Source organism: Lycium ferocissimum, chromosome 2, assembly GCF_029784015.1.
Source record: "Lycium ferocissimum isolate CSIRO_LF1 chromosome 2, AGI_CSIRO_Lferr_CH_V1, whole genome shotgun sequence".
Taxonomy (NCBI): domain Eukaryota; kingdom Viridiplantae; phylum Streptophyta; class Magnoliopsida; order Solanales; family Solanaceae; genus Lycium; species Lycium ferocissimum.
The window spans coordinates 69425624-69449924 of NC_081343.1; the positions used below are offsets into that span (position 1 = coordinate 69425624).

At 34.4% G+C, this 24301-nt stretch overlaps 4 protein-coding genes across 7 annotated transcripts in view; 2 read left to right on the forward strand and 2 right to left on the reverse strand.

Annotated features, from left to right (window-relative positions):
• LOC132047160 (E2F transcription factor-like E2FF) overlaps positions 1–24301 on the reverse strand; it is a 55455-nt gene that overhangs the window by 18634 nt on the left and 12520 nt on the right. The window lies entirely within an intron of this gene.
• The window catches only part of LOC132047158 (uncharacterized), a 42193-nt gene that overhangs the window by 8680 nt on the left and 9212 nt on the right, over positions 1–24301 (forward strand). For 3 of the 4 annotated variants that reach the window (XM_059438074.1, XM_059438076.1, XM_059438073.1), the window contains 2 exons: positions 281–419; positions 674–945. In XM_059438074.1, coding sequence (XP_059294057.1) covers positions 281–419; positions 674–766 — 232 coding nt within the window. In that variant the 3' untranslated portion in view covers positions 767–945. Of the gene's footprint in view, positions 1–280; positions 420–673; positions 946–24301 lie in introns of those variants that run through there. The other variant, XM_059438075.1, reaches the window with a different exon arrangement.
• LOC132047156 (protein transport protein SEC13 homolog B-like) lies at positions 3847–7366 on the reverse strand. Its single transcript, XM_059438071.1, has 2 exons — positions 7235–7366; positions 3847–5052 (listed from the first exon to the last, which is right to left on the reverse strand). Exon 2 carries the CDS (start codon positions 5018–5020, stop codon positions 4112–4114), a length of 909 nt encoding a protein of 302 aa, XP_059294054.1. The 5' UTR covers positions 5021–5052; positions 7235–7366; the 3' UTR covers positions 3847–4111.
• On the forward strand, positions 17281–24201 carry LOC132047157 (alpha-mannosidase 2). The gene is made up of 4 exons (XM_059438072.1): positions 17281–17982; positions 19182–19331; positions 19684–19716; positions 20927–24201. Exons 1-4 carry the CDS (start codon positions 17449–17451, stop codon positions 23660–23662), a joined length of 3453 nt encoding a protein of 1150 aa, XP_059294055.1. The 5' UTR covers positions 17281–17448; the 3' UTR covers positions 23663–24201.

Consider the following 24301-nt stretch of genomic DNA (forward strand, 5'->3'; position numbering starts at 1 on the left):
CTTGCTCGTTGCTGTTGCTGCCCTTTTGTTCATTTTTAAGGGCAGATTGTTTCATTTGGAAAGAGAATTCAAAGAACCCCTATCATGCGTAAATGGCATGATAACGTAAAGAATACGCTCTCCAACGTACGAAAATACGGGATGTAACACCATGTCCATGAAACCATGAGGGCATTATTTTATACTTTTTGTATATGATCTGAGAAACTTCTAATTCAGCCTGTTGTTTTTATTTTAATGTTTTTCTACCTAAAATTCTAATTGAGCCCTTTGTATACAGTGGGAAAACAGTTCACCAGTTTGTCCCCGTTAGCAGGATTTTGAAACCAGTGCTAACAGAATGTGTCACCCCAGTTACCTGTTATTGGAGTCTATCTTTGATTATTCGAGGGGAGGAAGAACTTATGCTAGTTTTCAAGGTGAAATTTATATCCTTTCTGTAGCAAATCCTTCGCAATCTTAGTACTTGTATCTTGGTAGTGAAAAAATAGTCGCCTTTCAGAATGAGATATCCAGTCTAGTTCCTAAACTTGTTTACTTTTGTGTTGGAATTTAAGATGGAAACAAACTAAGGGGAGGACTTTTAATCAACGCGAAGGACTTAGTAGAGAATATTGCTCCAGTTCTTCTTCTCGTGCTTACACAATTTGCTGTATTCAAATATAATTGCCAGGAATTGCGTCCACCAGTGAAAATGTTGGCGCCCATCTGGAAGGCTTTATGTGCTGCCATCGAATGTAGAGAATGCACGGAGGCTATTACATAGATTGTACAAGTATAACCTCAACTGATTCAATTTTTAGTATAATTTATTTCAGCACTTGTTTGTATTCTTTACGTTGAAAGTTGTAAATGGCATGATATAGTTCCCATATGTCATCACACATGCTTCCTGCAAAAGGCTACTCATATGAGCTGCTTACTGCATTGGAACCACTTCTCATACGGGATACTTTCTTTTAGAAATTTTAGTTTTCGTTTTCGATTACCTCGTAAATAAACCAGGTGCAGATACCAGAGCTCTACTTCCAGTTCTTTTTCAGGTCTGACATGAGTGTGATTTTAAAGGAAGATATTATTAGTTTCATCAATTGTAATTAGTATGTTGTCAACCTTGCAGCACAATAGGAATCCACTATCAATCTAGTGATTTCTTCAAAGTACAGTTCTGCAAAGGTAATTTCTGTTGACTTGATCAAATTGTCGCATCTTTCAGCAGCTTCAACAATTGTTTGAAGTACAGTTCTGATAAAAGGTAATTTACGTGACACTTCATTTTTCGCGAGTCAATTTGACTAATTTATAAAGTTTAATTGGATTTGATCAACTTAATATTTTCAAATTAAAATTTAGATATTCCATAACTATACGATAAGTACTATAATTTGCAATTCTTCTTATGTCATGATGAAAATATACATTTAAAATATTAGTTAAAGTTTATATAATTTGAATTTCGAGAAGTGAGAAGTGCCATATAAGTTGGGAGTAAATTCTTCCTACTTTTCGGCATGTTGAATTGCAGCAGAGCAGCTGGCGCTATAATGATTGGTGTAGAAAATAATAATAAAAAAAATAGTATTAAAAAATATTGGTGTAAGAAGTCCTAATATACTCTCTCCGGATTAAAAAAAAAAAGTGTCATTTAATTTTTTTTTTTTTTTTTTTTTTGTCAAAAAGAGTGTAAACTTATCAAATTAAGAAAGACTTAATCTTATTTTTTCAAATTTGCCTCTATTAAGTGTTATGTGATCAAATCTCAATACTTATTTAATTGGGGACAGTTTAGTCAAATTACCTATTTTTGTCTAGGAGTTAATATTTTTTTAAGAATAATTAATCAGTTAACACCCCATTATGGTAATAAACTCAAAATAACCATATTTTTTTTAATCAAATACATATAGTAGCCATTCGGGTATTCCTTATCTATTTCATTAACCCCCACCACCCACCCCTACCCTCCTTTTCTCTTTCTTATCTCCAAAAAGTCCTAGACTCCCTTTTACTCCCCCTTCACCATCTTCAGTAGTCCTTCAATGGCAGCCAACAATGAAAAAAATTATCTCCCTTCCTCAACGTCGCAGATCGTCACAACATCATCAGAGAATTCTTCTTCCTCTATTTTTTAGATATGCATTGGAACTTTTTCCCCAGATCAGTGTTTTTTTTTTTTTTTTTTTTTGTGTGTGTGTGTGTGTAACAGAGGTGTCTGGAGAGAAGAGAATGGAAAAGAAATTTTGACTTTTTTAAAAAATATACTTATTTGGATAAGGTGAACTCAATGATAATGGAGTATAATTAGTGCATAATAAGTGTATAAGCCGTGTATAATGAATACATACTGATTATACACAATGCAGTGATTATTCATCAATTATACACTGCATATTCAGTATATAATATGTACAAGTAATATATATTGGCTTTAGACTGAGGTAATGTGAAAGTTTGGGGGATTTCTGAATTGGTGGGTTTTGGTCTTGTATAATGTTGAAGCTGACTTTTAGTCTTGTGATTCTGAAGTTGAAGAGCAATTTTATTTAGTTTGATTTGCCCTTTTCAAGTTTTTGAGTGTTGGAAAGAACCCTTGTAGAGAGTTTGCCGATGCTGCCGACTTTGTTTTCATTTTTGTTAGCACGAGGTTATATGGCTATTGTCAGCAAATCATATTTTACGGCTAGAGCGGGTGCAAAATGTAAGTGACCGGCTAATTCTGATTTTTCCTCTTTTTTTAAAGGGTGTCCAAATGGCTAAGTGAACACTCTTTTTTATCCGGAGGGAGTAGTTAATGTGTGATGTATGTACTTTGACATGTTTATAGCTGAGGAACCATCAGGAGAACTTACACATTGGTAGTTCCATGGACCATGCAAGTTCGAGGATTGATCAACAAAGTGAATTAAGAACTATGAAGTTTTAGATTTGACTTTTAGCAGAGGCAAATATAATTAAGTGATTTCTTACCATTTGTTCATATTCTAGCAAACAACGTTATTTGATACTTACGCTTGTGGAAGGTAGTAAATATTTGTGGAATTAGTCGAGCTATACGCAAATTGACCTGAATACCACACCCTTCCCCCACCTTAATTGTGGGATTACACTGGATATGTTATTTTGTTATGTTACGTTTATCATTAAGTAAGTACATAAAATATTAGTAGTCAAATTTAGATTTTCAAGATATAGTTAAAATAACCCTTCATAAATAGCTCCTTCTTAAAGAGAGAGAGACAGGAAAAAGGGAACGGAAGGAGTACTATAATCTTATCCCAGCTTGCAACATTACCAATTACTATCATTTTTATCTGACATAGTCAAATGAATGGATTAAAACGCGTTGAGTCAATAAGTACATCACAACTTAATGGTCAAGACCAGTTAAGTAGCATCTCATTATCCAAACTCAAGCTTGAACGGGTTAAGATATGTTATGTCAATAAATAAAATCTAATCAGTTAAAAATTTGTTTGGATTTTAATTGAATCAAGATTTGTTAAGCAATCGATCAGAATTTAAACCCCTTTCTTCAACCAAGTTTGGCTATTAGGAGCATTACATTTTTTTTCTAAACAGAAGTAAAATCCACAGATTGATGGCAGGAAACATATTGGTGTAATATCATTATGTACCAGATAAATTGAAGCGTGCAAGAAAAAATGGTAGTAAGGTTGCTTTTCCGCAGCTCAAGATTTTTTTTTTTCTTCGAGTTTTTCATATTTTTCCCGAACAATTTAAATTTAAATTCGGGAGAAGGGGAAGTGGCAATACCATAGTATAGTCAAAAAGTGGTCATCTCATGAAACCTAACACATTTAACCAACAAGGGGCACAGGAACAAAAATAACTTGAGGAATGTCTATTCAAAATGCAACATAACAAAGGCATACAGAACAGGCCAGACAAGAAAAGGGTATATGACCTACAATTTCAACTCCCCTAGCTTAAGCGAAACTGAATGCATACTGAATAAAAGGAGAAGAATCAAATCAAAGTAAATAAACGGTCCTCAATTAAAGGCCTAACTCTCACTCAGGTAGGGAGAAGGTCTGAATGGTAGAAAGAAAACACGAAAACTTAAAATTTCTATTACTTCCAATTTCCAACTCTATTGGTCAACAGTGGAGGCCTGTTGCCACTCCCCATCAACAGCTTCTTTCCACAACGTGACATTGTTATCCCCGGCAGCAACTGCCAACAAGTTTCCGGTTAGAGACCATGAGACCCTCCAAACAGGAGATTTGAAGTCCTTAAGAACCTTACCCTCCCACTGATCTCCCTCTTTTGCCACAGTCCATATGACAACCGTACCATCCTCTGAAGCACTAGCAATTGTAGACTTAGGGAGTCCCAAGTTTGGTGCCCAGGCTACATCTCTCACCCAGTTAGTGTGCATCTGAAGTGCAGGGAAGCAATCCATCTTCCAAATGCCATTATACAACTTCCAGACCCTCACAGTGTTATCACATCCACCGGATGCCAGCTTTTGAACAGGTTCAAGCACACCTGAACCAACTAAAGCACCAGGAGCCATCGATGGTGCCCATGAAACTGATGTTACCCCAACTGGATGAGCTTGGTCTATTCTCGTTGTGTCCCAACCACCATCTGACCTAGCAGTGTGCACTGAAATATTACCATCAGAAGAACCACAAGCCAAGCAAAGCCCGAGTTCATGAGGAGCCCATGAAATGGAGTTAACCGATGATTTGTGGTCGCTAAAAACATGAGCTTGTGTCCACTCATTCTGATTGCCTTCCTTCCAGATTATTACCTTACCATCGTAGGAGCAGGAAGCAAGGAGTGAACCAAATTTGGGGTGAGCCCAGGCAGCCTGCCAAACAGGACCAGTGTGACCACTCAACGTAGCAAGGTGTTGCGAAGCAGCATTGTTGCTAACACCAGTTATTTTTATGGTGGTATCAGAAGATGCTGTAGCCACACGTTTTCCATAATAGTCCATAGTAACATCGTGAACAATGTCATTGTGACCAGTTTCAATCTTCTGTGTTGGCATTTTCCCTTGCCGCTACTGATATCTCATAGCTCCTGCATTTATGCTCAGATCCAATGTTAGTATATATGTCAGTTAAAAAGATAAAATTTTAAAGAGTGTACTCTTCCCTACACTGTATGTTTATAACTCATATTATGCATTCAACGAACGAATATATCTATACATGACAGGGATGATTGTTTTGGGAAAAGACTGCAGCTTAACTCATAAATCCTTCTACGATAGTCAAAAGAGATAGTTACGGCAACAAAGTACACATCAAAAAACTTGAGAAACTAAAAGTCTAAACTAACTATTACAGTCTATGGGCCCAAAAGTGCAAACCCGAATTTTCTCCTCTACCCCAGTATTCTCACTTGCTGTTCTCACCAATAATTAGTTAAGCTGCCCTGATCAGGATTCCTAGTCTCAGTGATAAATATTAGAGTTGGCTTCTGCATTCTTTTTAACATAATACTCATAAGTGTTCCAATGTCCTCGCACTGCAGACTAGGCTGCTATTAACTGCAAAGGTATTCCGTTGAGATGAAATACTAAAATGACCATCTATTCAATCAAAGATAATGTTATTGTGATATCAAGCTAAATTATCAGTATCCTGATCATAAAATAACTATGTTTTCTACATAAGTCCTTCTCCTACTGACTCCTGTGCAGAATAGATAAACATGACACATTTTTCTAGAGATGACTTTCAACCAAGGTTTATATTATTATATAAGCATGAATCATGAAGAAAAAAAAAAGTATGGAAGAAATCCTTAATAGCACATAACCATGCTTCAAACCTACCTACCCTTTCATCAACTGTTTTGGACCTCCAACAACAAAGAAGTAGAAAAATAAGAAGAGAGATAATTTGCACTGTTCTGCTGGATCTCTTAAAGAGTATTTTCAATAGCTTTCCACAGATCTCTTGTCTATGGTCTATATGGCAGAGAAATTGATCCTACGATAACATTTAAGCAAAACCCTTTTTTGCAGCAGATGCAAAACTCCAATAAATTCTATGCTTCTACGTTTGTTCCATAATAAATAATCAAGTCCTCAGCAAAAGAAATTTCTACATGAGCATCTCGTCTTACCAGCACTAACTAGACCCGTACTCAATAGCTTATGATATAGACAGAAAGATCTATACATTTACAAAGAACATTCAAAGAGAAGCAGTCAATCAATTAACACAAAGATACCATAAACCGCGCAGAGAGGAGAAAACAAGCGGCTCCCAAGAGCAAAATTGGGGTTCCCTATGCTTCTCCATGCTCAATAAGATGTGTCTACCTTGTAGTTCTTTACTCCTAATCCACGAGGTTCTAAGACAGAGTTAAACCCCAATTAAAACTGTTTGCACTAATGTCTAGTTAAAAGCAACAATCTTTCTCCTTCTATTTACTGCTTTTACCCATTTATTCCGAGTACCTTAATATGATAATTTAATCAAAATCTCCCCTCTCCTTTACTAGGTTCTAAGACAAAGTTTAACCCAGTTAAGAACTGTGCACTGATGTATAATTAAAAGCAACAATCCTTCTCCTTCTATTTACTACTTTTACCCATTTGTTCCGAGTACCTTAATATGATAATTAAATCAAAACCGGCCTATTCTAAGCAGCTTTCCCCTATCCTTTACGAGGTTCTAAAACAGAATTTAATTTTAACCCCAGTTAAGAACTGTTTACACTAATGTCTTATTAAAAACAACAATCTTTCTCCTTCTATTTCCTACTTTTACTCATTTGCTCGGTCTTTTTCTTTCTTCGATCCGAGGATCTATCGAAAACTATCTCTCTACCTTCACAAGGTCTCCGTATACACTACCCTCCTCAGACCCGACTTTTGGGATTACACTTGATATGTTATTGTTGTTGTAGTCATTTGTTCGGTATTCCTTAATATGATATTGAATCAAAACTGGCCCATTCTAAGCAGCTTTCCCCTTTCCTATACAGAAATTATCTAATTTAAATTAAGATTTCCGAATAATAACAATCAATTCGCAGATCGCCCATAAAATAGAACGGTAGAGCTAAAAAATGATATCTATGGACAAAATTATGTCGATTAGGGGTATCAAAACAAACTAAAAATTACATGCCTAATTAGATCTGGGATTTTGGGGGTTGATCTTAAACCGGGTCGACCCGAAATCGAATAAATGGAATGCACAAATACAGATCTCAATTGCAATCAAATGAAGGGGATTGTGTTTACCTGTAACAGAAAGTTTCTGGATGTAAGCAAAGATAGAAAGGAGAATCGCTCCTTTACGTCAAAGCTGGAGAGAGAGAGGTGATATTTAAGTGGTTTCTTAGTTACTGCTAAAATGCTTATAAATCTACTTCTTGGGCACACCCCTATGCTTATGTTATTTGTTGCCCTCCTTCTTTATAGTTTATTTATTTATTTAATCCAATAATCCTCTCATGTTTTGTTTTTGTTGCCTTGGAGCGATTAAGACAAATAATTTCAATATAAAAACTTGCATTACTACTATATATAGAGGCAATGTAATGAGTTTTATAGTACTTAGTTACATTGTAACTATTTGGTTGGCTCAATCAAATTGATTTGCTTTTTCAAATTGTCCTTAGAGTTGCTATTTATTACTTCATGTATCAAAACATATGCCAATAAATCAATATACTTTAAAACCCTTTTTTTATAGCATATATTTTTTCTATGTCTTATTTTTGCCCCTACTTTATTTCATTTTTACTTAGGTTGACACAAATCAATTTAATAATTTTGAGCCCTTTAAAAATGCTAAAAAATTTGTTAATAGTGATGATGTCATCTAATAAAAATAACTATGCACAAAGATAATCTAAAATGGTGATGATAATAACTTTGAAGAACCCATTTGGTACCGGAAGAGTACTTTATCGATCAAATTTTCTTTAGTAATTCTTAAATTACCATTAAATTTCTCTTGATCTTATTTAGTAAAGAAAAAAAAAGTTATTCTGAAAATATAAAGTTAGATTTAATAATTTAACACAACTATACAATAGAAAATAAATTTTAATTTTTTTTTAACAATTAACAGATTAAAATCTTGGAAAATAAAAGAAAAAAATTCTTTAAATTTTATTCAATTTGCTTAATTAAGTGGAATAGAAAAGAGAAAAGATGCTTACCAAGTGATCAACTCCTCAATCCCGTAATTATTAAATATTGATAATTGCATCTTTCTTTTCTTGCAAACAATTTAATTTGTCAGAAATCATGTAATCCAAACCAATTAAGGAAGTTTTCTTTTAAGAATAAAGCATCAATGAGTTAATGACAAACTAAATCAATTCTTAAACTTTGTTTCAAAGAATTCAATTTATTTTGAATTTCATCTAAACCTAGACTTTAATCACCATATTTGTTTTAGCATAAACCATCGTCACATGAAATTATGAGTAGTTAATCAATGAATAGTAAAACATGCCATTCCTACCTCTAACTAGAAATTATATGCTCACAAATTCATAAATATATGAAAATGTCCTTTTCAATTTATGACTATAGTCAACTTGAAATCATTCTGCATACTTTAAATTATGTTACTAAACATCAAGTTATCTCTGTCTCTTTGATATCTGTTTATCCCAAGCAAACTTGCTTTCTTATAACAATTCTTTTAGTAAATTATCTAATTATATGATCAAAAAATTTAACTAATGAATAATACATGATTAAGAAGCGATCTTAAAAGAGTTGTGCCTAAAAAACGTACATATTTTTTTTAATTATAAACATTATGAAGTGCATTATTATCTTGATCTTGGGCCCGGACTCAGCACGGGCTTCACTGGACTAGTAAATTAATAAGTATGATATTTTGTTGGAGAGATATAATTTTATGTGATTAATGCATCATTTGATTGGTCGTATAAGAAGAAATAATCCCATATATGTAATGCGTTGTTTAGATATTAAGTTATGCATAAATTGTGGTGGTATTAGGGTTGGATATAAAATGAAATAAACTTAAGGTTATTTGCGTATGGAGATAAAAGGTTGTGTAAATAAAAACGTCCTTACATTAAGTAAATATATGGAACATTCAACGTGTCCTTATTCACTGCAAACGAATTGATACTTTATTGTTCAGCATGTAATAATCCCTTCATTATTGTTACTTGCATCATAATTCACTTGTTATTATTCACTACTTAACCAAATCTCTATGTTACAAACTTATAATCCACATATAACCATCACGTGCACCAAAAGGCCCGTTAGGGATCACTTGATTTATAAACAAAGATGCGAAAATTCTAATGCATGAGCCATGATATTATAAAAATTAACAATCATTAAAATTCTTAGTGCACATAAGTTTTTGGGAAATTTTCAGATATATCTGCTTTTATGATTGTTATTTAAATTAGAGTTATTATTTGCAAAGCAATTAAAAATATCCATAATTTTAAAAAGGTGTAGATATCCACTTCCGCTTTTTTGCCACTTCATCTGCTTCTCCGTCTTTGCACAAACAAAAAAGGAAAGTTATAGTTTCTAAGGGATAAGATCATAATTTTACCTAATGTTTTGACCCCCTAAACTATTTAAAACCGTAATATTTTACCCCCTAAATCTTGAGAGTTGTTATTTGCATAAAAAATCGCTTAATTTTTTCAAAAATTTGTATTTTCTTAAAATATGAATATAAATATAGTTTTTCACATTTTAAAAAAATTTTTTTTTTCAAAATTTTATAAAAAATCAGTTTTTTTTCAAATTTTGACAAGAAAAAACACTTTTTCCAGTTTTTTTTTGAAAAATAAAAGTGTCCTAAGAAAATGAAATCATGAAAATCAAGATCTTTTTTTTAAGACATTTTAAAAAAATAATCTTTCCATATTATTAACAAATCCATTTTTCCATATTTTAAAGAAAAATCTTTTTAATGCCACTTTTCAGTTTTTTTTTATTTTTAAAACGGGTTTAAAAATAAATTTTTTAAAAGAAAAATCGCTTTTTTAATTCGCGTTTTTTTTTTTTAAAAACGGGTTTTAAAAATAAATTTTTAAAAGAAAAATCATTTTTTAAATTCTCGTTTTCAGTTTTTTTTTTGTTTTTAAAAATAAATTTTTTAAAAGAAAAATCAGTATTTTTAAAAATGGGTTTTAAAAATAAATTTTGTAAAAGAAAAATCAATTTTTTATTTTTTATTCTTAAAAATTGACACGAATATTAAAAAAAAAAAATAAATGATTTTTCTTCCTCTCCCATCCAAAGGCTATGACAAGTTTTTTTTTCTACAAGGAAAAGATGATTTATGATTTTCTTCCATCCAAAGGCTATGACAAGTTTTTTTTTTCTACAAGGAAAAGATGATTTTCCTTTCGTCCCAAGGCTATGACATGTTCTTTTTGTTCTTTTTTGGATAAAGGAAACATTATTACTAATATCAGAGCATTACATTAGTTGGACATTCAGGGGCGACCTCTCTACTAGGGATTACACATATTTATGTTTTCAAGATTAGACACTATTCTAGCTCTATCCACTTGCAGGGTAGGTAGTAAGCTCTGTGGTGATGCTAATATTAGTGGATGATTCTCAAAAAATTATCGAGTTCCATTTTTGCCAATAAGTGTGTTGCTTTGTTCCACTGGCGAAAGCTATATCGCAGTACTGGATTCCCCAACTTCCTCAATAGACACCTGCACATATGAATAAGAGGGTTATAAATAGGGTGAGATTGTTGCAACAAAGTACCTATGTGGAATCAGTTTCCACTTCAATGGGAAAGAGCCTGCGAGAGGATGCAAGGAGCAGTCCTTGATGAATAGCTTTAAGTTCAACGTGGATATGGTTAGGAGCATAAATTCCATCTATAAATCCCACAATCCAATCACCATACAGGTCTCAGACTATTCCTCTTATACAACCACTCTTGATACTATGAAAAGCTTCATCAGTATTGAGTTTAAAGTAACCTTGAGGTGGTTTGCACCATTTAGTGTTAATGAATCTATGCATTGACGTATTAGACAGTTGATTAGTGCAAAACTTATATTCCGTAAGTTTAGCAAAAATAAGTTTAGTGGGAATGAGTTGGTCTTGTTTTCAAAGAAGTTTTTATTAGGTGTCAACTAGATATGCCAGAGAGTCATTGGTTAAAAATCTACCCAGGATAAGTGATGCGTTTGGAGGGAAAACTGCAGGTCCTTGAGAATTGAGCTAGTGAGACTGGTTGTAGGGGAGATTTTGAACATTTATGCTAAAATTCATCCAGAATTTTTTAGCACTAACACATTCTAAAAAAATATGATGGATAGTTTCCTCAAGGCAGTTGCATAAATTGCAACAAGGGCTAAAGTTGGGGCTCATTTGGTGTAAGCAAGCATTTGAGGGCAGTCTATTATGGGAACAAAGTCAGAGGAAGAATTTGATTTTATTCAAGGTGTTCAAAAACCACATCCAGTCAGAGAAGATGCCATTACTATTTAGGCTTCATTAAGGATGATAAAACTTAGTTGGGACGAATTCCATTGATTATTATCCCAAAAATTGTTAAGTCTTTGATTTACTTCATGTTGATGAAGAGGGCCCTGTATGATAGATCTCAAAGGGGGTAAACTTCAGATCCATTTATCCTTCTAGATGTGACTATTTCTACCAGTACCTGGAGATCAAGCAATGGCTTGAGAGCAAATACTGCCTCCAGCTAGAATGTTTTTTCAAACGAATGAGTTCTGGGAAGATGTATGCTTACCAACATATTTGTTAATTAAGGTACAAGCTCAAAGAGAGTTAGGGTTTGAGAAAAGCCTCCGGGCAATATTTGTAAGGGAGGCAATATCTTTGTGTTTGGTTTTTCTGACCCCCCCCCCCCCACCCCACAAACTCCCTTGATTATTAGGAAGGATAAGAATATTCCATTTTCGCAGGTGCAACTTCCTCTTAAGAGAGGTTGTTACCTAAAAAAATTCCTTTGAATTCTATCTATAGTCTAGAGGACAGATGGAGGAAGAAGAAAATATTGCATAACATAGAGAGGTTGTTACCTAAAAAAATTCCTTTGAATTCTATCTATAGTCTGGAGGACAGATGGAGGAAGAAGAAAATATTGCATAGCATAGGAGGGAATGACATTAAGAGTAGATTTTATAAGAGTGATACGACCTGAAGGGCTTAGGAACTTAGTTTTCCAATTTGTGAGTCTGTTTCATCGAATTGATAGTGTACTTAAAATCAGAGGCTTTTGATTTGTGATTTAAAATAGAAAACCTAAATGCTTACTAAAATTGTCTGTGGGATGAATATGTAAAATTTGGGAGACAAGATCTTTATTGTTTGCCTGACAATTTTTGAAGTAAACAACCTTAGATTTCTAGGGACTGATCTTTTGTTCAGAGAGTTGACAAAAGAAGGAGAGATTTGCATGGATGATGTGAATAGACTAAGAATTTGCTTTTGCCATTAAAGTTAGGTCATTTGCAACGAAAAGGTGTGAAAATTCGGGTCTTTTAGGGAATATTTGAATAGGATCCCACTGGAGAAGGTCAACTTGGTGTTGAATATGTGTAGAGAGCATTTCCAAGCATATAATGAAGAGGTGGGAGAACATGGGTCCCTTTGACTACTACCTCTGGAAGAAGAGAAAAAAGTTAGTCTTTGTATCATTTACGAGGATATCAATATTACTAGTGGATACACAGTTCATAATAAGTATGGATTTTTTTGGGAAAAATTAAAATTTCTCAGGGCAAGGTGAATGAAGGACCATTCTAAACGGTCAAAAGCTTTTTCAAAATCAATTTTCAGGATGAACTTACCCTTGGTCCCTTTAACTTATTAATATTATTAACCATTCTGTGACAAGAATAGCATTATCACAAGCACGATGACCTTTTTAAAAAGTGGATTGAATAGGACCAAGGAGATCATTGAGGGAGCTTTTAATGCGATTGACAATAATCTTAGTAATAGTCTTATAAATAGTGTTACAAGATATCATAAATCTTTCAAATAAATTCATACATTTTTTCGAAATGCACTCTTTTAACCTTCTTAGATGCAAAGCTATACATTTATACTTTTAGGGATTAAGTCATTCAAATATTTATTTTAATGGACAAAAAAAAAATTGATTTAGAAAATTGAGTTTAAAACGGAATATAAAAAGTCATAAACTGAAAAGAGGAGAACAAATGTACACGATGAAGGAAAAATCAAAACCAACGGAGTAAGTATATATCTAAATAATGAGATATTAAAACTTAACCTAATTTGCTCACACATTTGAACAACTCAAACTAAAAAATCTAAGAAAAATGAAGCCTTTTATTTATGATAATTAAAAAATTTATATATTATATAAAATTTATTACCATTTCCAAGTTTTTTTGATATAAATATTTTTTTTCTTGTATAGTGACATAGTAATAATGCACTAAATTTTCTTTCCATATTATCAAGCTTTAAATTAAATATTTCTAGTTACAATTAATTTTAATTTTTCAGCAAAAGTCTTCTTATAATCACTAAATATCACTATATGTATCACAAAGTTTCAATTAATATTTAGAAACGTTCATTATTTCCTTGAATAACCAGGACATCAGAAATGCAGTAAGTTTTATTTTCAAATTTTTAAGTTTTTAGTTAAATGACAGTAAAGATTTCCTGATATTTTATAACTTTGAATTAAACTACTTAAACCTTCATATCTACCAATAACATATTTTACAACAAGAACCAAGGTATTGTATTGCAACAATTGCAAGAAATGGATAATAGTTTATCAATTTGAAGAACCTTTCCCAAGTTATATAATAAGACAGCGATACTGACTTTTTACATACAAAGTTATAAACTATAAACATGTACTGGTTATATAATAATAGCAAAATTTTAGGGGCCTTTAACTCTTGGGGGCCTAAAGCGGATGCTGTATTGCTCTTAGCCCAAATGGCTGCTCCCACCGTCTTCATCCTCAACAATTGCCATGTGATTCTTCGGGATGAAGCACTCATAAAGGTGGTTATTCTCCGGACCCAATTTAGTCAAAGCCAAGTCCATTATGAAATTCAATAGATCCTTTTGGTTCTCAAACCCAACAGCCAAGTCTTCAAAGTTGGCAGCAAGACCTTTAAAGTCATTCCAGTCAATGCCCAGGCCTTCAAGCTCATCAAGATTTGCTACGTCGTCTCCAGCCGCACCATCAACGCTGCCCCCACCGTATTCATCCTCAACAACTTCCATGTGATTCTCCGGGATGAAGCACTCATAAAGATGGTTATTCTTTGGACCCAATTTAGGCTATGGCATGTTCATTAATTCATAACACACAACATGAATTTGGAAGAACAAACACTGCATCCATATATTTTAAATAAAACCTTAAAATATCTAAGTGACACTAGCAATTTACTATTCTTTCTATGCGAAATCTTAGGGTTATCTGATTATCTCTCATGTTTTTTTCCTTTTTATGTTTTATGTTTGACTTAATGTTTGATTTGCATTCAATGTTTTATTAAATGATAATGCTCTCTTACTTATTTTTGATATGAACTTTTTTTTTTTAAATATTATGAGCAATCATATATGCTGCCATTGAGGTGAAAGAAAATCCCACTCTCAATGGGAAATTTGTTAGGGTTTGTTGGTGTTATCTGTCTGAGGAAGGATATGGCTTCATTTTCCTAGTATGGAGGGACGTTTGTGGTGCTTGCGAGAAATATGCTGGATTAGAGCATGCTGACGAAAGGACTCATGCAGCAGATCAACGAAGAAATGTTTGTGTGCTTGGGATTAGTGTCTTGGATCGAAGCATGCAAGAGGCAACACAGGCTATGTGGAAATTCACATTCTTTTTGCTTGCTCGCCCCCCCAGTACGTTGAGGACTTGGACATCTGATCCAACTATTTCCAGTGGACATTCACATTCCTTTCGCTTGGTTGCTCTGCTGAGTACCTTGAGGACTTGGACATCTGGTCCAGTCGTTTCCCGGAGGAGGCTTCAGCTATCCATGGTGCAAGTGACTCGTGGTATAAGGCAATGATCTCTATTCATTGCTTCTATTTTGGTAGTCCAAGAACATGAAAGATATTGAATGGGAGGAAAATTACGCGCTCAAAATAAAATTTACTATTCTTTTATCTAATGTTTGATTGGTTGCATTAAGATGAGTTGCAGTGCCTATAAAATAAGAAAATTACAATTTCACCTTCGTTTTTGGCAAATGATAATTAATAGAAGAATGAACCAACGTTTTTTCATTCATTTGAGATAAATCATTCAACTTTACTATACTCGAGGTCGTTGGATGGTAAATAAGTTACATCGAGATTATTACCATAAAATTAAAATATGAGATGTAAGTAATGATAAAATTATTTATTGCATGTATTTTTATTAATATATGCTTGATTGATTTTATAATAAATAGTATATATGAGATATAACATAGATCATGTGTTTGAATTTACACTAAGTAAGTTAGAACAAATTTGATTTTAACTTTTAAACTTGCTTTTAAAAAGACTTTGGGAGAAGATATTTGGAAAATGGCATATTTAATAATTTAAAAATTGTTATACATATTGAGTGTGATATTAATTTAATTACTTAAGACTGTTAATTTCGGAATGAAAGGTTCAACCAAATACATAATAAAATAATAAAATATTTATTTTGAAATTGTTGTTTAAAAGCATTTGAATAATCAAGGTTAAAAATTGCCTATATGAATTTGTAAAGGTTGTGTTATTATCTCCATGACAAATATTAGCAATGGTTGGGGACACTAGCTCAATTAGGATTGTTGTGTGATCGTTGTCACTTGAGAAATGCCAATGTTTTCTCCTTTAGGTGTCCAAAAGATAGCGCAACTCTTCCTTCTCATCACTCTAGATTCAGCAGTTCAGATAGTCTCTGACCACCCAATTTCGAAATTATTATTCACATTGGATTAATTAATTCAATATTTTAAAATTATAATTTAGATGCTCACAAACTACACGAAAAATATTACAAATTGTAATACTTCTCATATTAATATGATGAAAAAAATGTATTCCAAAATATTGATCAAATTTTATATAGTTTAACTTTTAAAAAAGAAAAGTGGACAACTAATATGGAACAGAGAGAGTAATTGTGAGACTTTTTGCACATTGAATTTGATATAACAATAAATTATAATTGTGGTATAAATAGACTTAGGGGCACTAGCTTAATAAATTACAATTGTGGTATAAATAGACTTAGGGGCACTAGCTTAATAAATTACAATTGTGGTATAATCAAGGTAAAAAGAATTGCCTATGTGATTAGTACTAGTAATAAATACTGACAGTGTTAATATCTCCAATACAAATAATGGTAGGGCCACTAGCTCAACTGGGATTGGTGTGTGATCGTTGTCATTTGAACCAAAGTTTTCCTACGTTAGGTGTAAACATAATTGCGCAACCGTTCCTTCTCATCACACTGGACTTACTACTTTCCACCTAGTCTCCTCTAAATTTTATTCACTTGATTAAAACTTACAGATCTTGAGACATTTTGTTTTTTGATGAAGAGATGTTGAGACATTTTCTTTATAATTCATGAAAATTATAGGTCCCACAATACAAGAATAATAGCGAATTATAATAAACGAAAGAGTGAATACAATAGATTTCCTTGAAATCGAAAAATCAAACCACACCGAACCAAATCAACAACAATCAAACGGATGCATATATGTTATATTTAATTTGGTTTGATTGTAACAATTTAAATAAAAATTGACTAAATTAATTTAATATTAATACTAACCAAAAGTCGATTCAAATCCACCTATAAAAAAACGGTTTGGAATGACTTATTTTAAGTATTTATTGATATTTAAGCTCTTTTCTATTTTTTGAGGTGTTTGGATAAAATAAAAAAAATACTTTTAAACATTTAAAAAGTGTAAAAATAAGACAAAAGTCAAAAATTGATATTCCTCAACTTATGATATTTAACTTTTAGCTTTATAATCTACTTTTAAAAAACCAATCCAAACACCCTCAAAGCAAAGACGGAGCTAGCCCTTCGACCGAACTCAGTAACTTTTATTCGAATCATATATTTATATTAAATTTTTTATTAAATATGTATAAATTATTAATTAAAAAAATCAATAACTTCAAAAAGTTAGAACCTCAAATTAAAATTAAAATCCCAAACTCACAAACTTTGAATACTGTCTCCGCGTCTGTCTCAAAGACCCATATGTAGGGGCACTAACTCAATTGGGATTGGTGTGCGATCGTTGTCATTTAAGAAAATACTAATCAAAGTTTTCCTACTTTACTTTAGGTGTAAACAAAAATAGCACAAGTCTTCCTTCTCAATATCACACTGTACGTACACTCACTATTGCAGTCCGATCACCCAAATTCATTAGATCTGATTCCTCCACCGCCACCGATCACCGCCGTATCACATGGCCTTCGCCTCCCGCCGTAGCGGCGGTGCTGGGTGGGCCCACTCACTCCTTCCCACCAGCAAACTCCGACAACCTCGTAAATCCCGAAAACGCACCGCACTTCGTGACTTTTTCCTCTCAAATTTCTTCACAATTGGTCTTTCCTTCACTTTCTTCATTTTCCTTCTAATCATCTACAGCTACGGTGTTCCTAAACCCCTTTCACACTTCCGGGCCGCCCCGACCCGATACCCGCGACTTAAAAAGCCCACTTACCGTAAATCACCCGGAAGCGACGCCGTTTCAGGTGCGGTTGTTGATATTACGACTAAGGATTTGTATGATAAGATTGAGTTTAAGGATGAAGATGGTGGTGCTTGGAAACAGGGTTGGAAAGTCAGTTATAAAGGGAATGAATGGGATTCGGAGAAATTGAAGATATTTGTTGTACCACATTCACATAATGATCCTGGTTGGAAACTTACTGTTGAAGAGTATTATGATAGGCAGTCTAGAAACATCCTTGATACCCTTGTGGAAACACTCCCAAAGGTAATTTCAGTGTCAAGTTTACACACTGTTTTTTTGGTTGTTACATATTGTTTCATAATGTTATTGTATTGTGTTGTGTTGTATTGTTTTGATGATTAGGATGTATTGTTATACATCTTTAGTACTATTTGATTGTTTCTTTAACTATGTTATCCTATTATCTTGCTGCTATTACTGCCTATTATTAATCTTTATTATTCCTGATGCTTTTTCATCTCTCTTTGAGCTGGGGGTCTATCGGAAACGGCATCTCTATTGTCAAAAGGTAGAGCTAAGGTCTGCGTACACTCTACCCTCCCCAAACCCCACCTGGTGGGATTATAATGGGTGTGTTGTTGTTGGACATATTGGCATACATCAACAATTCAAAGGATAAACCTACAAGAAAAGAAGGGTATAGGGCAGAGCTAATATAGAAAGATAGGGTAAAGGACAAGATAGGATTATTAGATAATAAGTAAAATAGGTTACAGTTGAGGAGTATTAAGATAGGCAGTCCAAACATATCCTTGATGCTCTTGTTGAAACGCTTCCAATGGTAATTTCAATTTTCAATGTCAATTTTAGTGCTAAGGTTCAACTGCATTTTTTAGTTTGAGCTGACCTAGGTATGACTTTACACAATCCTAGTTTTCGAGAACCCCTTTATTGATTATTGGAAGGAAACTGGGTCAAATGGAGCAGAATGAATATATAAATTAATATAACGGGCCTTAAATATTACAGCTTGTTTGGGGTTGTTAGCTATTGTATTGTACTGTGTTGTTAGTTTAAATACAATATTTGTTTTAACTGTTACTTTAATTTTATTGTTTCGTATTGTCGTATCCATCGTCATGTCACGGTGAAAAGTCTCATTTTGTGTAATGATCGCGTTGATACCTTATTTCTTTTTAATCTCATTTTACCTTTACTTATTATCTAATAATCCTATTTTATCTTTACCCTACCTTTTTATAGTAGCTCTACCCCGTACCCTACTTTTCTTGTAGGTTTATCTTTCAAATTGTTGATGTGTGACATTATGTAAGGACGGAAAAGATACGACCTATCCAAACGTTGTATTCGTCAAAACAATACTATTATAAAATACAACACAATACTAAACAGCGTTTTAGTAGTGGTTGTTGTTGTCATTGCTTATTGTGGCTGTTAAATTTCTGAATAACTTTTTGGTTGTTGAATTATGTTCCTTTCAGGATTCCCGGAGGAAATTTATATGGGAAGAGATGTCCTATCTGGAGAGATGGTGGAGGGATGCAACCGAAGAAAAGAAAGGGGTGTTTACCAATCTAGTGAAGAATGGGCAGCTAGAAATTGTTGGAGGTGGTTGGGTGATGAATGATGAGGTAAACCTCCACGAATGTTATATAGCGTTGAAACAATAGAGTATGCGGATTAAAGAACAAGTTTGCAGGGTTTTAATTTGACAGCTTCTTCTGAAAAGTCATGATTCTTCCTATTATTGCAGTGGTAAATAGCTTTTCAGTGCATAAATTGGATAAAATATTTAAAAGGAAATGCCATAATTACTAGAAAAAATTGCTCAAATACAGAAATTTGGATAGTTGAAACAGGCTTTTGAAGGATTCGAATTTGTTCTGGATAATCCTGAAAACTGCCTCAGGAAATGGAGCTTTTGGCAGTTTTATGTCATTATGGTTGACTTACGGCCTTTCAATTTTTTCTTTTTTCCTGCAGGCTAATTCACATTACTTCGCAATCATTGAACAGGTAAACAAGAAGCTTTCCATTTAACGTTCACTGCTTTAGTCATCTATGCATATTTGAATTATCATGTAGTATGGATTTTGTATCTATAAAGGAAAAAATAGAGATTGTTTCTTCCTTTGTTTGTAATATAGGATATAACTAAGTTCTTCTTGCTTGTGACTTGTAATTTATGAGAGCTTAGAAAACTATCAGAAATGGAGACTGATATTTCTTTATTTTAGGGAAGTGCTATGGTGATTTTGTCTTTTAAGTATAATTCTAGAACTTTTTCTCAATGTGTTTGTGGTGGATGTTGATTGCTGGAGTACTTGATACGTCGAGTAAGTGGTATCTGTCGTTATGCTGTGGGATTTCAATTAATTCTCCAATGATTAATAATGGTAGGAATTGTTTAAAGCTTCTAATTATTAGTCATTAGATGTATCTTAAATGGAATAGTGTGAACATGTTAATTTAACTCTGTGATAGATAATAGCTCATTTTGAGAAAATTAATGACATATCGGGCACTCATAAAGGCTACAATTGCATATGAACTGGTATATTTTCCTTTATATTTATCAAAACGATACCTCTTATATATGAAAGAGTCACAACTAAAACTTTTAAAATTCATGAGAGTAGTACTAGGATGGGTGACCCCTTGGGAAGTCCTCGTGTTGCATCCCTCCTTTCTTTTCTCAAAAAAAATAAAAAAAAAATTAAAATTCATCCAGTTCTTTTCTCTAATAAATATGTTATGTAGGAAATTTCTTCTAGAATCATTTATATTTGGCTGTAACTGGAATTTCTCGTGCATGGGAACCTGTTAAATCTATTTCACTGTTTGAGAATATTAACCAATGGGGTATAATTATTACAGTCAACTTAATTTGTTTGGTATATAGGTGTATATGGTATTTCGCGTCATGATAGTTTCGTCTTTTGTAGGTTTTAGGTCGTTTGACTAACAATCAAGAAAAGATTTGTTGGGTGACTCTAGTTAGTTGCTTGCTTGATGCTAATTTATCTGCCAATCTAACTTGATTTAGATTAAATTTTCTATTGAATTGGAGATGAAGTGGTCTTTCTACCTTGTTTTGCATGTTTTGGTGCTTCTTCTGTCTTCTTCTTAATTCATGTTGGTCTCATATTCATATGCTTCTCATTCCATTATGTACCACTCTTCAGTATTCACTAATCTAGATCTCGACTTTTGCTTTCATGCTCAGATTACAGAAGGAAATATGTGGTTGAATGAGACTATAGGCGTAATTCCTAAAAATTCTTGGTCTATTGATCCCTTCGGTTATTCACCAACTATGGCATATCTTTTGCGGCGTATGGGTTTCGAGAACATGCTAATACAGAGAACTCATTATGAGTTGAAGAAGGAACTGGCTTTACACCAGAATTTGGAATATGTGTGGCGACAGAGCTGGGATGCTGAAGAAAGAACTGATATTTTTGCCCATATGATGCCATTTTATTCCTATGATATTCCACATACTTGTGGACCTGAGCCTGCAATTTGTTGTCAGTTTGACTTTGCTCGAATGTATGGGTTTCCTTATGAACGATGTCCTTGGGGAGAAAATCCTGAGGAGACCACCCAGGAAAATGTGAAGGAAAGAGCACTTAAACTATTGGATCAGTATAGAAAGAAATCAACTCTATATCGAACAAATACACTTCTCGTCCCCCTAGGTGATGATTTCCGATATGTCAGTGTTGATGAAGCAGAAGCTCAGTTTCGGAATTATCAAGCGCTGTTTGATTATATCAATTCCAACCCTAGCTTGAATGCAGAGGCAAATTTTGGTACTTTAGATGATTATTTCCGAACGCTGCGTGATGAGGCTGACAGATTAAACTATTCTCGTCCACATGAGATTGGATCTGGTGAGATTGGGGGGTTTCCTTCTCTGTCAGGTGATTTCTTCACGTATGCCGACAGGCAACAGGATTACTGGAGTGGCTATTATGTCTCCAGGCCTTTCTTCAAGGCAGTTGATCGTGTTTTGGAGCACAACCTTCGCAGTGCAGAAATGTTGATGGCTTTCCTATTAGGATACTGCCAGAGACCACAGTGTGAAAAATTGCCTACTGGATTTTCCTACAAATTGACTGCAGCGAGGAGGAACTTGGCACTTTTTCAGCATCATGATGGGGTCACTGGTACTGCCAAGGACCATGTGATGCAGGACTATGGAACACGGATGCACTTGGCTCTGCAAGACCTCCAAATTTTTATGTCTAAGGCTATAGAGGTATTGCTAGGGATCCGCCATGAGAAAAATGACCAACCTCCTTCTCAGTTTGAACCAGCACAAGCGAGATCTAAATATGATGCCCAACCAGTGGTTAAAGCCATCAGCGCTCGTGAAGGAACTGTTCAGACTGTGGTCCTTTTTAATCCATCAGAGCAGACAAGAAATGAAGTTGTCATGGTCACTGTTGAGAGGCCGGATGTAACAATCTTGGACTCAAACTGGACGTGTATTAAAAGCCAGATATCTCCAGAATTGTCATATGATAAGAAAAAAACTTTTTCTAGAAGACATCGTGTGTATTGGAAAGCTTCAGTACCTCCCATGGGATTGCAAACGTATTATGTTGCTAATGGGTTTGCTGGATGTGAGAAGGCCATACCTGCACAACTTAGAATATCAGTGTCTTCAGGAAATTTCTCCTGCCCAGCACCATACTCGTGCTCAAAGTTGGACGGCAATGAAGCAGCAATCCAGAATGAACATCTGACACTCACCTTTAGTACCAAGTATGGCTTGTTGCAGAAAGTAAGCCATAATGATGGTAGACAAAATGTTATCGATGAAGAAATTGATATTTACTCTAGCACAGGTGGAGCCTACCTGTTCAGACCGGAGGGTGAGGCTGAGCCAATCGTACAAGCTGATGGGATAATGGTTGTCTCGGAGGGCCATTTGGTACAGGAGGTCTATTCTTACCCAAGGACAGCATGGGACAAGTCTCCAATTTCCCATAGCACCCGAATATATAATGGTCACAATACCATACAGGAACTCATTATCGAGAAGGAGTATCATGTGGAGCTTCTTGGTCATGAACTAAATGACAGGGAATTGATAATTAGGTACAAGTCTGATATTGAAAACAAAAGGATTTTCTATTCTGATCTAAATGGATTCCAGATGAGCCGAAGAGAGACCTACGATAAGATCCCTACACAGGGCAACTATTATCCAATACCTTCCCTTGCATTTCTGCAAGGACCAAATGGAGATCGCTTCTCTGTCCACACCAGGCAGTCTTTGGGTGTTGCAAGTCTCAAGGATGGATGGTTAGAAATAATGCTTGACAGGAGATTGGTAAGGGATGATGGACGTGGTTTAGGCCAAGGAGTGATGGATAACCGTGCAATGAATGTTGTTTTCCATATCCTTTTGGAGTCTAATGTTACAGCAGCTGCAAACCACACTACAGGTCCTCATCCACGAAATCCTTCTCTTCTATCGCATTTGGTTGGGGCCCATCTAAACTATCCTCTTCATGTATTCATTGCTAAGAAATCTGAGGAAATCTCTGTGCAACCACCCCCTAGGTCCTTTTCTCCCCTGGCAGCTTCTTTACCATGTGACTTGCATATTGTCAACTTCAAGGTTCCTCGCCCTCTCAAGTATACCCAACAGCTACTTGATCAAGAGCCTAGGTTTGCCCTAGTCTTTCAGAGACGGCACTGGGATTCGTCTTACTGTCGAAAGGGCAGGTCAGAATGTTCAAGTGTAGCTGACGTGCCTGTTAATCTGTTTGATATGTTCAAGAGTCTGGCTGTGTTGAATGCAAAGGCTACTTCTTTAAATCTTTTGCATGACGACATAGAGATGCTTGGTTATAGTGGTCATTTTGGAGATGGAGCTCATGATGGGCATGTCCTCATTTCACCCATGGAGATACAGGCTTACAAGTTGGAACTAAGGCCCCACTAGTGAAGGTAGAGCACTTGTGTATATCTTTTTCCCAACTGAGGCTGAATGAGGGTTTGCTAGTGCAAGGACCACACAACTGCAACTCTTTTTCCAAATCACAACTTTAACATCTACTGTAATTTGGAGAGATGAAGGTAGAAATTTCTCACGGTTGCGGTTTGCCTAGAGGGTTTTTGACGTTGTCAGTTGAGGCTTCAGGACTTGGGAATTGTTCCTGCTGTAACAGCTACTTCAGAAAATACCTAGAGAACTTTATGTTACTGAAACTGCCGGTGTTAACAGAATATCCCATCTTATATGAAAGAGAACTGCATTGCACATGGTTCTCTTCCAAGAAGATGTTAAATTACGCGGGATTAGAATGTTTAGGTAATTTTTGGATCAGATAGGGTAGTAGCTGAGCTTGTTATTAGAATATAGTACATGTTTTTGTTATTAAGCTAATGATGACATTGCTTGACAGATTGTGGAAATGAGTCTTTTTGAAACGCACTTGTTTAAAGTAGTCCAAAGTAACTGGCTGTATGCTGGGCTGGAAATATTGTGTGTTCTCAATACGTTCGAGCTTTTCATAAACTTGATTTCATGTATATGATGTGCTAATATTCCAATTCCCAGGAATAAGTGCTTGTGAATTTT